This window comes from Eschrichtius robustus, chromosome 11 (assembly GCF_028021215.1).
Source record: "Eschrichtius robustus isolate mEscRob2 chromosome 11, mEscRob2.pri, whole genome shotgun sequence".
Classification (NCBI taxonomy): Eukaryota; Metazoa; Chordata; class Mammalia; order Artiodactyla; family Eschrichtiidae; genus Eschrichtius; species Eschrichtius robustus.
The window spans coordinates 106,802,100-106,816,777 of NC_090834.1; the positions used below are offsets into that span (position 1 = coordinate 106,802,100).

Genomic DNA, 14,678 nt, shown 5'->3' on the forward strand with positions numbered 1-14,678 from the left:
AGCAGAGGCTGAAAGACCACCTGTCAAGCAAGGGAAATTCAGCTGCGGGCTGAAGGCTATGGCTATACATGACCACCAGGCTCTGCAGTTCTACTTTCAAGTTTTAGGCCCCCAAGATTCTGGACTCCGAGAGATTCTAGACCTCCCCCCCAAACTCTCTGTTCCACGGTTTCCTGGTTCTAAGGCTCTATCCCCTACAATTCTACTCCCCCCCAAGATTCCAGACACATGAGATTCCAGATCTCCCAAGATTCTCTGACTACAAAGTTTTAGGCTCCACAATTCTAGTCCCTGTGATTACGGACCCCTGCCCTCTGCCCCCCGCGAGGATTCTAGGCGTTGATAGTCCAGGTTAATTACTTGGGCCTTTATTCCATCTGGAAAATACAAATATTCACAAGAATCTGTACAACCTTAGGGACACCAGCCCTGGCCCTGCCCTCAGCCGCATGCCACCCTCACACCCCGCCCCCCAGCCCCAGCCTGCTGCCGCAGCACCCCAGGCTCCCTGCTCTGGTCCAAGTCTTTTCTCCAAAGCAGGCATGAGTGCTTGATCCAGTCACAGCTGGGAAGAAAAAGACAGAGGTTGTGAGGAAGACCCTCCCCCCTCCCCAAAAAGCAGGATTCCACCTGGCCTGGGCCATTTGGACAGAGCACCCGTCCCACTCATCCCCGCACTGCCCCAGCCCTGAGTGGGGAGGCTCTGCACAGGCTGCAGGGGGGCTCACCATCGATTACAAGTGGATGTCAAACACGCCGTCCTCCACCATCTGAACGTCCTCCTCTCGGATCTCTGCAGGGAGGTGGGTGTCACAGGACCAACTCCTGGGTCCCTGTGCCCTCAGCAGCCCTTCTCCCCATCCCCGGAGGCACCCTGCCCCATCCCAGAAGCAGAACCATCCACCAAAAATCAATTCACTGAATGACCAAAAGGCCCAATTTTTGAGGCTCTTTTTCTAAGTTTTCATTTTGCCACAGCTTTTTTGCAGCCACAGATGTATCGGTGCGGTTTGCTTAAATGTCAGTTTTGTGTGTGTTTTACATTTTAGACCCCGGCACTTCTGGAAGGCTCAATGCAAATGGTTTCATCTTTTCTGTATTTGAGACCTTATGCCCTGTGCCTGCCTCTATTTTTGAGGACTTATGCCAGTCTGAACAGTTGTGGTCAACTGCCTTAGACCCCAGTTTAACATGGTTGTTCAGGGTGTTCTCAGCAAAATAATCATTTGAGGAACTGTCATTCAGAAAACTGACCTAGAACCACCAATGGCCCCAAGAGAGCTGCTGGGAGATTTGGGGGACAAGGGACTTTTCTCAGAATAGCCTCCAAAGCAGCCAAAAAGGAAAACACAGGCAAATGGCTCACCAAACGCCCTCTCCAATCCATTGTCAATCCCCCTAACAAAATAAGAGTGCAAATTGAATCTTGAAGTCTCTTTCACTTTTACTCTTTTTTATTTATTAGTCTCTCTCCTCCTCAGCCTCAGAGGGTTGAGGGCTCCCTGGTCACCTTCTGACACCCTTACCTGTCCAGCCCTTCTCCATCACCCTACCAAAATAAGACAATTACAAACTCTGCAATAGTTTCCATCCTGGAGAAGGTAATACTATGCCACCATGGCCTTGCCTCTCTCCCTCCACAGGCCAGTACAGCAAGAGACCCCCTTCTTACCTGGAGGCCGGGAGCCTCGCCTGCCAGGGCGGGGCAGGGAGAAGCTGAAGGCGCGATGGTGGGTATGTGTGGGTGAGGGTGAGGGTGCAGACCCCTCCAGACTCACACTCTGGGCCCGGCGCCGGCACTCAACTGACAGGCGATCCTTGCACTGCTTGTGGCAGTTAACACCACAGGCTGGGGAGGCAGATGGGGAACCCAGCCAGATCAACTGATCAGAATACCCTTCACCCCATTCCGCAGGCCTGCACCTCTCCCCAGGTCCCTTTGCTCCTGAGCAGCTGCCCCACCAAAACAAGAGCCTCCTTTCAAAGTGCTCTCTTCATCCTACTCGGCAGTCTGTGCCCTCTCCAAAGCTCCCTGTTCCTGGACAGCTGCCTCACCAAAATAAAGGCCATGGTTTTTGTTTGTTTGCTTGTTGTTGTTTGTTTTTGGGGTTTTTTGTTTGCTTGTCTTGGTTTTTGGTTTCTGGGGGTGGGGGGTTTTGGCAGCACTGCGAGGCAGGTGGGATCTTACTTCCCAGACCAGGGGTCGAACCCACACCCCCTGCAGTGGAAGCACGGAGTCTTAACCACTGGATAGCCAGGGAAGTCCCAACAAAAGCCCTGTTAAAGGCTACCCGCTTCACATCAATCAGCATGCCTCTTTGGCTCTAAGGTACTTCACTCCTTGGCAATTACCCCACCAAAATAAGAATATTCACCCAGATAGCAACTCTTCCCAAAAAACTCAGCCCAGCAGCCCTGCAATTCCATCTCACCTCGGCATTTGAGGCCCTGCTTGTAGATGCCCAGGATCTGAAATAGAGGAGGGGGCCGTAGTAGGGGGGAGGGGTTTAGAGGGGACGACTCTACTTCTTCCTTTCTATGGGCAGGGAGTGGGACTGACCCTTTCTGGAGCCTTAGGGCCCCCTCAGGGTTTTGTTCAGAACGGCAAGAGGAGAGGTGGAATTAAGGTTTGCCTAGGCTGAGAAGGCTCCGGCAGGGGCGGGGCCAGAAGGAAGGGCGGGGCGTGGATGGGGCGGGGCCGGTGCTGGAGGGGTGTGGCTTGGGCGGGGGCTCACCAGGGCCTTGCAATGGCGGCAGGCGACCGGGCGCAAGGAGTTGGTCTCGTGGAAGTTGTGTACGAAGCCCATGCGGCCACCCAGCACAGAGCTGGAGCGCAGAAAGTAGGAGACCATCTCCTCCTTGCTGATGCAGCCATCCCTGTCCGGGAAGGGGGAGGGCCTCAGCTCTGGGGGCCTCCCTGGGACCACCCACCACCAGCTTAACCCATCCCACTGGGAAAAACCCCTACCAAGTTAAAGGTCCTCACCGACTCCTGATTTTGGACCCCTGGTGCAGGAAAGAGAAAGAGCACTAGACTTGGAGTCAGGCAGATGTAGTAGCTGCTACTAACTAGTTGTGTGGTCTTGGGCAAGTCACTTGCCCTGGGTTTCCTCCCTGGAAAAATGGGGATCATAATTCCTGCCCTGCTCACTTCACAGAGTTGGTGTGTAAACTAAAATTGCTCTGCACTTTCCCATGGGATTATCAGCTTCTGTTTCCCAAAGTGAGCTCTGTGGAACACCAGTCCGGAGCCCTGAGAATTAAGAGATCTCTGATGAGCTTGGGGACCAGGTAAGATTGGAAAAAGCTGCACCTGTCTCACTCTTGCGTAATCCTGCCAGAAAGGTAATCCGGGGCTTCCCCACGGAGCCCTTTATTTTCACCCATTCACATATTTTAGGGAAAGAGTGAGCACGTGCTCTGGAGATGGACAGAACTCAGTTCAAATTTGGGCTCTACTTCTTCTCTGTGTGCCTTCAGGCTAGTTAATCTCCCCATCCCTCGGTTTCCTCTTCTATAAATGGGGACGATGATAGTTCCTACACCTCAGAGGCCTTTGGGTAAGGATTAAATGAGATAGTGCCCATGCAGCATTGACAACAGTGTCTGTAATGGTTAATAGGTGCTGGGCCACTGGGAGCTATTTCCACCAGGGGTGGCCCTTGTCGGAAACGCCTGCCCATTGTATTTGGGTGATCCAGGTGGTCCTTCAAATCAATGGTACATTGGGACAACTGACGGTTTATGAAAATATGTAAACCTAGGCTCCTATGTCACACTGTCCATGAAAACTTAATTCCCACTAAATTCAGAACACTAATGTAAAAAATAAAATTTTCAAAGTATCTGAAAAGGTATGAGGGAAGAATTTTGTAATCTTGAGGGGATGAAGGCCTTTCTACGCATAACACAAATCCGAGAAGCCATAAAGGAAAAGACTGACATATTGAGCACACATTTTAAAAAATTTTATATGGAAAAGGACAACATAAATGACAGACTGGGAGAAAATATTTGCAAACATATTCAACACCAAGGGTTAATATCCATTAACAGAGATTCTAGAAATCAGTGAGAAAAAGACTCACAAACCCAGTGGAATAATGGACAAAGAACACGAACAGGCAATTTACAGAAGAAATAGAAGCGGCCAATAAACATATGAAGATATCCTACCCCCACTAGTATTAAAGAAATGCAAATTTAACCAAGACACCATTTGCCAATTAGACTGGCAAAATTGTAAAGCTTATTATAGCATCCACTGTTGGCAAGGAAGTTGGGAAATGGGCACTCGTTCACTGCTGATGGGAGTGCAAGCTGGCACAACCTTGCCTGAGGTCACCTTGGCAGTCTCTCTTCTAATTTAGAATGTGCATATCTTTTGATCCAATTATCCCACTTCTAGGAATTTCTCCTACAAAAATAGTGGCCTGAGTGCATCGGTACAAAGATGTTCACAGTAGCATGGTGGATATTAATAGCGGAAAACTGGGAACAGTCTACATGTCCATCAGCAGGAGAATGGTGAGGCAAATGATGGCCCAGCCACACAGTGTAATACTCTGCAGCTGTTCTAAAGAATGAGGTAGTTCTGCATGAATCGGCCTGGAAAGATGTCCATGATGAGGGTTTAAGTGGAAAACAAAAGTAAAAAAACACAAAGCATGCAGTTCTGTCAAGACAGTGATTTTAAAACAAAAACAAAAAAGACCCCTGAAAACCCTACTGCTACAAATACCCAGATGCTGGTTAAAATATAGCAAAAATTGCTTTAAATGCATAGGTGAGTTTGTAAGAAATGGAAACCCCCAAGTTTCAGAAACAAAGAGAGATCTTCAAATTGAGGCAGTGAGCTGCGGCTGCCCCAGGAGCCAGGTGCTGGATTTTGATACCTGCCTGGGGACTGCAGGAGGTGGGGAGTTAAGGCTGAGACGCCTGCATGAAGCTGACGCCTTGAAGGTCTCCAAGGGCTGCACCCTCCCTAAAAGTGTGGCCTGGAAAAAATCCACCCCACCCAGGGAGGTGACGGGGAACTGTTTTCAACTTAGAGAAAACTCTGTTTTCAACTATTTGCTCCCAACAGTGGGAGGAGAAACAAAGCAACTACAATGAACGCCACTGGCGGAACTAGATTTAAACCATCATCCTGTTTGTCTGTGAAACAGACACAGACAAATTCTCTAACAATTTGCAACATGCATGAAAAAAAGACTGGAAAGATACAGGCATTGCCAGCCAGTAATGTTACTAACATAGTTACTAATGACAACCTCTGAGTGGGAAAGGAGGGAGGGAATTTTCACTTCTTACCTTATACACTTTGCTCACTATAAATCTATTTTACTACCTGGATTTTTTTTATCCATGGATTTTTATAATATGGAAAAAAACCCAGCTTTTTGAAATACGGATAACATTAAAAAGTAAATCGACCTGGGATGGACTATAAATTTTGATTGGAATTTTGTCCGCTCAGCAAAACCAGGGTGCGAACATGGTTGCAGGGGGCATGTTTAACCTACTCCAGAGAACCAGCTGTTTGTCCAAATTGTCAGCATGTGAATTGTGAATTGTTGATAAGCAAGCGGGTGCTGCTAATTGCAGGCTTTTCTTATCTATTCATTAAGACAGGCTACCGAGGAGTTCAACGTGCCCACACTTTTTGCCAGCTGTGAGCTCCACAAATAAAATGGCATTTACGTAGCAAAAGTCCCCAGGCCACAGTCTTTGCAAGATTCAGGTGGAGTCCCCCCACCCCCTCTTCGGTCTGAGTAAGTGAGGTAACCCTGTGCCTCTGCAGCTGGCAGCCACCCCGAAAACAAGAGCCCCTCCCCACATGGGTGGCTTCCTCCCTCAAGATCATCTGGTTCAATGTCCTCATCTTGCACGGGAGGAAACTAAAACCCAAGGGGAAGTGAGCCTGCCTTCCCTCTCCCCCTGCCCCCAGGCCTCCTCACTGGTTCTGGTCGAGGTCTCCAAAGGCGCTGAGGTAAGGAAAGTTCCCACGGATGATCTGGAACTCCTCCTGTGAGATGTGGCCGTCCCCATCGACATCGAAGTTCCGGAACACAGACTGGAGTACATAGAGGGACACATGGGGGAGGGGAGGATAAAAGGAGCATCGGCCCCACCCTGCCCACATTCCCAGTCCAAGTGATGAAGGGGGGGGGGGGGGCATCTCAGCCGTGGGCAGCTGTCTGTCTCCCCCACCACCTCCCTTCTCCGTACCCCCATCCCAACCCCACCCATCAGCTGCGCCCCGTGCCTTCTGGAGACTGTCGGCCCTTGAACCTGGCACTGGTGGTGGCTCCCAGGGCAGTGCCCTGGCACAACTAGCCTTGATTGACCACTACGCCTGCCCCGCCCCCCGCAGACTCCGGAGCCGGCTGCCACGGAGTCTCACCTCCACCATCTTCTCAATGTGCTCCACCATGAGTGCCTGATCCAGCTTGGGTTTGGCCGCTGAGGTCCACTCCTCCAGCACCGGGGGCCGGGGCGGCGGCGTGCAGCTGGTGGGGCTGGTTGGCTGTGGGAATGGTCGAGGCTGAGAGAGGGCCAGAGGTGAGGAAGCCCAGGGCCCAGTGGAGGAGAGAGGGCAAGCCCTGGGGACAAGGAAGCCTGCCCAACGAGCAGGATGGGTGAGGTAGCCTCTAATCTTGGAACTCCCAGGAGGGCAGAGGTGGGGGAGGAAGAGGATGGGCCGAGTGGGTAAGCAGCGAGTCCGCCCCTCACCGAGGACTTGGAGCGCGGTTCCCGCTGCAGGGACAGCTGGTAGAGCTCATCCTCTGTCTGATACTGATCCAGAGACACCTGGGACACACAGGTCTGATCACGCCCACCGGCCTCCGCTGCTCTCAGGAGCCCACTGCCCAGAGCTCAGGACCACAGGTCCACCTAGAGGTCGCAGCCCAGCCCCGAGCCTGGCCCAGAAGCTAGACTCAGGACAAAGGCCAGCTTAGAACACATCCCAGCAACCACACGCCAGCCTAGCACACAGACCAGAACCTGTGTCTTGGCCCCAAACCTTGAACACAATGCACTGCCAAGATCTCAGCCAAGAATCCAGGTCACAACCCAGCTGAGAGCTCTGAAATTCCCCCCTCAACATAGAAGCCTATCCAGCAACCAGACTCCAGCTCAGATTTCAATCCCCATCTCAGTCCAGAACCTAGAAACAGGTAGGACTTCACACCAAACCTTAAAACCTAAGCCCCAGCCCAACAATTAGAACCTAGTTCAGATCTGGACTAGAACACAACTCCTACTCTAGGGCTCAAAACCAAGTCCAAGACCAAGCCCAGAACCTCAGAGCTCAGGGCCATGTTTAAGAGCCGCCCCTGGGGAATTCCCTGGCGGTCCAGGGGTTAGGACTCGGCGCTTTCACTGCCGAGGGTGCGGGTTCCATCCCTGGTCAGGGAACTAAGATCCCACAAGCCGCGAAGCACAGCCAAAAAATTAAAATTAAAATTAAAAAAATAAAATAGGGCTTCCCTGGTGGCGCAGTGGCTGAGAATCTGCCTGCCAATGCAGGGGACACGGGTTCGAGCCCTGGTCTGGGAAGATCCCACATCCCGCGGAGCAACTGGACCCGTGAGCCACAACTACTGAGCCTGCGCGTCTGGAGCCTGTGCTCCACAACGAGAGGCCGCGATAGTGAGAGGCCCACGCACCGCGATGAAGAGTGGCCCCCACTCGCCGCAACTAGAGGAAGCCCGCGCACAGAAACGAAGACCCAACACAGCCAAAAATAAAGAAATAAATAAACAAAATTTTTTTAAAAACTCTGATTTAAATAAATAAATAAATAAATAAATAAATAAATAAATAAATAAATAAAATAAAAGCCACCCCTATACCCAGAATCCAGAGTTTGACCCCAAACCTTGAACACAGCCCACTGCTAGGAACTCAACCCAGGGCCCAGGCCCAGCCTCAAGTCCACACGCCAGCCTCAGGGGCCCACAGCCCCATCTGGAGCCTAGAACCCTTCTCCAAGTTCACCCCAACCTTGGGGCCCAGGCTGGGTCTCAGTTCTTCGATCAGAACTGAGAACCCAAGGCCAAGCCTGCAGGACCAGGTGCAGCTGTCGACCCCGCTGCTGGCCCCTCACCGTCAGCAGGCTCAGCAGGTCGGGGTTGGCTTGCACTGGGGGCTGAAGGCTGGTCACCATGGCCAGCTCCTCCAGGATGCTGAAGAGCTGCTTCATCTTGGCCCCATTAAGTCGGGTCCGGGTGGGGTCCAGCCAGTCAGGCAGTGCCAGCTGCAGGGCCACCAGGTCCTTGAGGTGCACACCCAAGATGGGGAAGCGGAAACCCACGCAGGCTGCCAGCCGGCGCCGGTAGTTGCCATAGTTGCCAGTGGCCGTCACTAGTTCTGTCAGACCTTCCCAGAGCTGGGGGACAAAGGGCAGAGGGTCACACACACACACACACACACGCATCACATACACATCACATGTCACAGGCTCAACTCTCCTTCCCCTGCCCAGCCCTGGAAACGTGGGAGAGGATGTGGAGTCAGGGTCAGGGATGGGTGAAAGGTCAAAAGCCTCCCTCACTATCCCCCAACACTGGCTCCCTTAGCCCCTGGGAATCAGAATTCATAGGTCATGAGTTCAAAGGGACACCCACTACCAAATACCACACCTCTACACCAGGCCTAGGCACAGATTATCATCAACATTTAACAGAAGGGGGGACTTCCCTGGTGGTCCAGTGGTAAAGAATCCGCCTTCCAATGCAGGGGACACGGGTTGGATCCTTGGTCAGGGAGCTAAGATCCCACACGCTGCGGGGCATCTAAGCCCCCATGCCGCAACTACTGAGCTCGCGTGCCTCAACAAGAGAGGCTGCGTGCCGCAAACTACAGAGCCCAGCACTCTGGAACCTGTGCGCCACAACTAGAGAGAAGCCCGCACGCCGCAATGAAGAGCCCGCGCCACAACAAAAGATCCCGCAAGCTTCAACGAGGACCCCACGTGCCGCAGCTAAGACCCGACACAGCCAAAAAAATAAAGAAAATAAATAAATAAATAATTTTTTTAAAAACCATTTCACAGGAGAGGAAACGGAGGATCAGGGAGGCAGAGCAGCACAGGACGACGATTTCGAAGAATATTCTTAGTGGTATCATTCGTAACAGCCCAAACTGGAAAAACCCCAAATGTTCAACAGTAGAGGAGATACACAAATCGGGGTGGACTAAAATATTATACGGCAACGGAAGTGAATGAACAATTGCTCCACACAACAGAATGTAAGAATGAAAGAAGCAAGAAGTAAAATCACATATACAACACAATTCCATTCATAGGAGGTTCAAAAACAGGCAACAAGAAACCCATATGGTTTTGGGATGCATACATAGGTGGTAAAGCCACCCAGAAAAACAAGGTCAGGAATTCCCTGGTGGTCCAGTGGTTAGGATTCTGAGCTTCCACTGCAGGGAGCACGGGTTTGGGGAACTAAGATCCCACATGCCGTGCAGTACGGCCAAAATAAATGAATAAATAAATAAAAATTTTAAAAAGAAAGAAAGAAAAGCAAGGTCATCATCCTTAGGAATGTCACGACATTGTTTGCCTCTGATGAGGAGGGAGTTATGCTCTAAGGTGCTGGGAGCTTCGGGGGCTGGCAGTGTTCTACTTCTTGACCTGAGTGGTAGTTACACAGGCGTTTTCTAATTTTTTTAACTGTACATATGTTTTATAGACTTTTCTATATGTATGTCACCAGTTATGTTTTTTAAAATAAAATAGGGACTTCCCCTGGTGGTCCCGTGGTTAAGACTCAGTGCTTCCACTGCAGGGGGCACGGGTTTGATCCCTGGTCAGGAAACTAAGATCCCACATGTGTGCGGCACGGCCGAAAAAATAAAATAAAATAAAATAAGCAGGGGAAGAGTAAAGCACGAGCTTTGAAGTTCGGCAGACCTGTGAGACTCCACTCTGCTGCTTTCACTGTACAACTGGGAAAGGATTTAACCCCCAGACTCAGTTTCCTCATTTATCAAATGAAGAGGGAGTGCCCAGCCCCCAGCGCTGCTGGGAGTTCTCGGCGAGGCCAGCCCTGGGAAGGCTGACCAGGCCGTTCCCCTGACCCCCCGAGTCTCAAGCACCTTGATGGTCTCCGGGCTCACGTGGCTGTGGGTCTCCTTGAGGCGGGAGATGGAGCTGTGGCTCAGGCCCCCGACCACCGCCATCAGCGTGTTGAAATTCTGCAGCTCCAGGAGTTTCTGGGGAATAAATGGAGAGAGATGAGGCAGTGAGTCACTGAGTGGGCCCAGAACTTGGCCCAGCTTTTCTGGAGAAGACCTGGCAGTGGGTTAGGGGAAAGGAGGGACTCAGCCCTACTGGCAATTGGGGAGGTTGGGGGGAAGGGGAGGGGCAGGCACCTCTGCAACGTGGACGAAGTGTGTGATGACCAGGGCCCGCTGCGGGGCTGTGGGCTTGCTGAGAATCATGAGCTGCACCCACTGCGAGACACTGTTGAAGAGGGAGATGAATCGCTCCAGGACAGGGTTGTCCACGGTGCAGCCGTGAGTCACGAAACTGTGATAGTCCTGGAACTGCAGGCAGGGTGGCCTCAGCACCCTGTGGCCCCTCCCCTCACCAACGGCCGCTCCTCACCCTCCAGTGGCCCTTTGGTGGTTACACTGAAACCCCAGACCTACCCTGTGACCCCACCTACCCCAGAGACCCTGCCCCTCCTGGCACCCCCTCTCCAGCCCACACCCGCTCCCTGACCGAAGGCCATTGGGCCGCACCAGGATCTTGCAAAAGGAGCAATATTCCAAGTAGGTGAGATGTGCTGCCAGCTCCATGGGGTCCAGGTGGTCAAACAACAGGGACATCTTGCGCTTTTTCTGTTCCACAGGGTTCCTCTGGGTCACCTGCCGATTCCACTTGTAGGTGGGGCTGGGGGAGTAGGGCGGGGCAGTGAGTCCTTTGCTGGAGATGCCCCACCCCTCATGGCCCCACACTCATGCCACTCACGCTGACTGCGAGACACTGTGCAGAGCACGAATGTCCCCAGTCCCAGCACCTCCTGCAATCTCCCCCTCGTCACGCACTCAACACAGATTTATGGAAGACCTACTCTGTGCCAGGCACTGTGCTAGGCGCTGGGGGTACAGAGATGAGCAAGACACGGTTCCTGCCCCCGAGGAGCTCACAGTCTACTGAGGGAGACAGACACAGAAACAAACAATCACGAAATAGCGTGGCACAAGTGCAGAGGTCTCTGGGCAGGGGTCTGTACAAAGTGTCATGGAGGAACAGAGGCAGGAACGACAAATTCTGCCCTGAAAAGAGTCCACAGACACTCCACACTTGTGCTGAGCTTTGATAACACGGAGGAGGAGGCAAGGGGACATGAGCAAAGAGCCATGGTGGGAAAGGATGCAGGGGCTGCAGAATGGTGAGTGGACCCATGCAGCTGCAGTATGAGGTGCCTGGTGTAGGGCGGTGGGCTGTGGAAGATGAGGCAGGAATGCCAAGCTGGCCTGAGACTATGAAAGGCCTTAATCCCCAGCCGAGGCATTGTGAAGACGATAGGGAGCCATAGAAGGTTTTTAAGCAAGAGTGACATGACCCTCACCCATTCAATTCAACAAACACGTATTAAGTGCAGATGGTGTAGGATGCTGAGTGCCCTTCCCAGCCCTCCGAGCTCCCCCCACGCACACGCTCTCGATGTCGATGAGGCTGCTGTGCCGGCGGTTCCCTTCTTGGTCTAGCAGAGCCTTCAGCTCCTTGATCTGCTCAGCGAGCTCAGGATTCAAATCAAACTCCGCTGGGAATGCTGAAATCCAGTACCTGGTGGAGGTTCAGAGTCACCCAAGGCAGCCCTTCCCCCACATTCCCTAGGATCGTAGTTTCCCAGAGACGGGGAAAGAGCCTCAAACTGTGGTTCCCCTCGCCGAGCTCTTTCCTTCCCCACCGGCACTGGGCAGATCAGAAAACAGGGACCAGTCCAGGACCAGGAAGGGGCAAGCCTTCAGCAGCACCACCGCCATGGACAGAGCCGGGTTCAAACCCACATGACCAGCTTCCAGAACGAGCTATTTCCACTCCTTCAGGCCAGTCTGAAGCCTGAGATAAGGGAGCAGAGGAGGGGACTGAGCCCCAAGAGGAAGACTCACCTGACCAGATGGCATGTTTTCACCTGAAGCGAATTGGAGCTGTCCTTCCGGGATTGTTGGTAGGTGAAGCAGAGTTAAGGAAAACAAGGATGGAGACTTACTCTAGAAAAGGAGGCAGGGGATGGGACCCGAGTTCTTGGGGGAGGCTGAGGGCAGGGCCTGGTTCTAGGAGAAGTTCTAGGGGTGGGGTCTGGGGTGGGCAGGGCCCAAGCTCTGGAAAGGGGCTGAAGGCAGAGGTGAGGTGTGAGCTTTGGGAGGGTGCCTGGGTGGACATGGGGGCCAGATTCTGGGAGAGGCTGAGAGCAGGACCTGGGTTCTGGGAGAGGAGCAAGAGGCAGGACCTGCGCTGGGAGTAGAAGCAGGTCCTAGGCTGTGGGGAGGAGAGAGCAAGGCCTAGGCTGGGGAGAGACCCGGGGACGGGGCCTTAGTTCAGAGGGGAGGAAAGGGGTGGAGCTTAGGCCCTAGCTGGAGCCTGGGCCAATCCTGAATTCTGTGATGTGGGAGCGGCCCACGCTCTAGGAGCGAAGCCCATCCTCTGCCCCCGCTGGGCAGCGGGGCTCCCTTATGGACCCGGACCGCAGGGCCCTTGGCGAGGCTGGCGAAGGATATATGTGCAGCAGTTTTGCCGCCAGCTGAGAGGAAGGGATGTACCAGGGGTGCATCATGAGGAACATGCGCACCAGCTGCGGGTCCCGCACCTTCCCGGAGTCATCTAACTCCGAGGGGTCAAGGAGAAGCGGGTTGACCCTACGTCCCGCAGCTGCGGTCCCTAAACCCTACCCCGCAGCCTGCCGGGTTTCTGGCTCCCGGCCGCCTCCGGTTTTCCCAGGGCTCCGAAACCAGGAGGCAGATTATAAAGTAAAGGTAGGGTGGAAGAGGGATAAGGCAGGATCCGAGGAACTAGAGGAGAGGAGCGTCTGAGTCGGGCCTGTAGTCTGGAGGGGAACCAGCTGGGGCGGAAGGAGACGGGTTCCGCGGTGTCAAGAATCCAGAGGTCATTTCCTGAGTGCCTGGGGAAGGGGCACCCCTTCACCAGATAAGCCACCCCCCATCAGCCGGAAACAGCTTCCAGGCCGCAATAGCGAGTTCCTCCGGATCCCCCGGGGAGGCAGATAATGGTCCTCATGGGTCAGAGTCTGGGGACACCGCCGTCCCTCCCTTCAACGCTGGTATACTAGGGAAGGGAAACCTTTTCTCTTTCTGCAGCGTGTGGATCTCTCTACCCCGGGATGCAGAGGAGACTTTCGCCAAAGAGGCTGCAGGATGCGAGTTGGGCAGAGGTCTGCCCTGGGAGGCAGGGGTCCGGGTTCAGGCTCCCGGCTGGGCTCAGGCTGGGCGTGTCCTCCCGTGCCACTCACCGAAGGCTTCAATGCAACCACGGAGCAGCTCCTCCACCGTGCAGCCCTTGTCCAGGTCCAGGGCGCCCGCCATGGCCTCCGGCGCGGGTAGGCTGGGCCAAGCTGCGCTCCGAGAGCCTCCACGGGGCTCGGACCGGACCCCTGTCCCGGGAGAGGCAGAGCGGGAGTCGGCGAAGGCGCGGGCCGGGGGAGCGGCCCCGCGGACAGAAATGGGGCGGGGCAGGCACGCCCCCTGCTGGGCAGGGGCGGAGTCGTCCGCCGCGGCCACTCCTGGGGTTAACTGGCCCGGGATGTTGCAACCCACCAGTTGGGAAACGAACTGGCCAAGAAGCTTCCGGCCCACCCTTGGAGTCGTGGGAGGGCTGAGGGACTCCCCGGGGATGGGGACGAGCCAGAACTCCGGGGGCTGGTTAGTATCCCAGCCCCCCTCCCCGCAGGCCCTCTTCTCCTCACGTCCTCTCCCCAGAGGCACCTGCAGCACCCCGCAGCTCAGTTCTGCGCCCCTCCCGCTTCCCTCCCTTCACAGCCTCCCTTCCCCCGCAGGGTTATTTTGGGAACCCAGAGCCTGAGGGGACCTCGGAGGAATTTCTCCCTGGGATGAGAGGGGGGAGGAACCCAGGCGTCCTGCCCCCGTCGCCCCCTCCCGGGCTCCCCGGAAGGGGAGGCGGGGCTGTAGCAGCCCCCAGGGGCCTGCCCTTGGGGAGGCGGGCTGGAGCGGAGAGGAACATTCCTGGGGGGGGGGGCGGAGAGGGCGGAGCGGGGAGCCCACTGCGGCCCGGAGGCGTCAGCGGGAAGCCTGAGCCTGGGAACCACGCGTTCCCAAGCCACCTCCTCCGTGAAGGCCCCAAGGGTCCCGGCTCAGCCCTTCCGCAGGCTATCTTCATCCCCAGACCCTGACGCAGGTCCCCATACTGCACAGTCGAACTGAGTGCACACACAGGCCGTCCACACTCGAGCACAGAGTAGGGTGCCCAGAAGGGGGCGCTAGCACCGTGGGGGGTGGAGAGTGCCTGTACGACTCCACCAGCAACTCCAGTCACTGGCGGGAATATACGCACCCATGCAGAGACAGACACTCATTCCACGCCCGAGGCCAGGGACCCACATCGGGGTGCAAGAATGCCTGAGGCTCCCAAAAAGCCGAGCCTCAGGCAATTACCTCCCATACTCTCTCTC

General features: G+C 54.5%; 1 protein-coding gene across 3 annotated transcripts; it reads right to left on the minus strand.

The window, feature by feature from the left end:
• Positions 1-498: 498 nt before the first annotated feature.
• On the minus strand, positions 499-13,643 carry RASGRP2 (RAS guanyl releasing protein 2). Of its 3 annotated transcripts, XM_068554850.1 has the most exons (16): positions 13,503-13,643; positions 12,754-12,856; positions 12,145-12,207; positions 11,687-11,818; positions 10,768-10,918; positions 10,396-10,569; positions 10,120-10,236; positions 8,114-8,395; positions 6,736-6,813; positions 6,407-6,529; positions 5,961-6,076; positions 2,736-2,877; positions 2,433-2,469; positions 1,673-1,849; positions 729-793; positions 499-565 (listed from the first exon to the last, which is right to left on the minus strand). In XM_068554850.1, the coding sequence occupies exons 1-15, from the start codon at positions 13,573-13,575 to the stop codon at positions 735-737; spliced, it is 1,827 nt and encodes a 608-aa protein (XP_068410951.1). In that variant the 5' UTR covers positions 13,576-13,643; the 3' UTR covers positions 499-565; positions 729-734. The 3 variants fall into 3 exon arrangements, with proteins under 3 accessions (XP_068410951.1, XP_068410949.1, XP_068410950.1); XM_068554848.1 differs by lacking the exons at positions 12,145-12,207; positions 12,754-12,856; positions 13,503-13,643 and adding an exon at positions 11,100-11,181 and having other exon boundaries at positions 11,687-11,756; XM_068554849.1 differs by lacking the exons at positions 12,145-12,207; positions 12,754-12,856; positions 13,503-13,643 and adding an exon at positions 11,100-11,178 and having other exon boundaries at positions 11,687-11,726.
• Between the last annotated feature and the right edge of the window lie 1,035 nt (positions 13,644-14,678).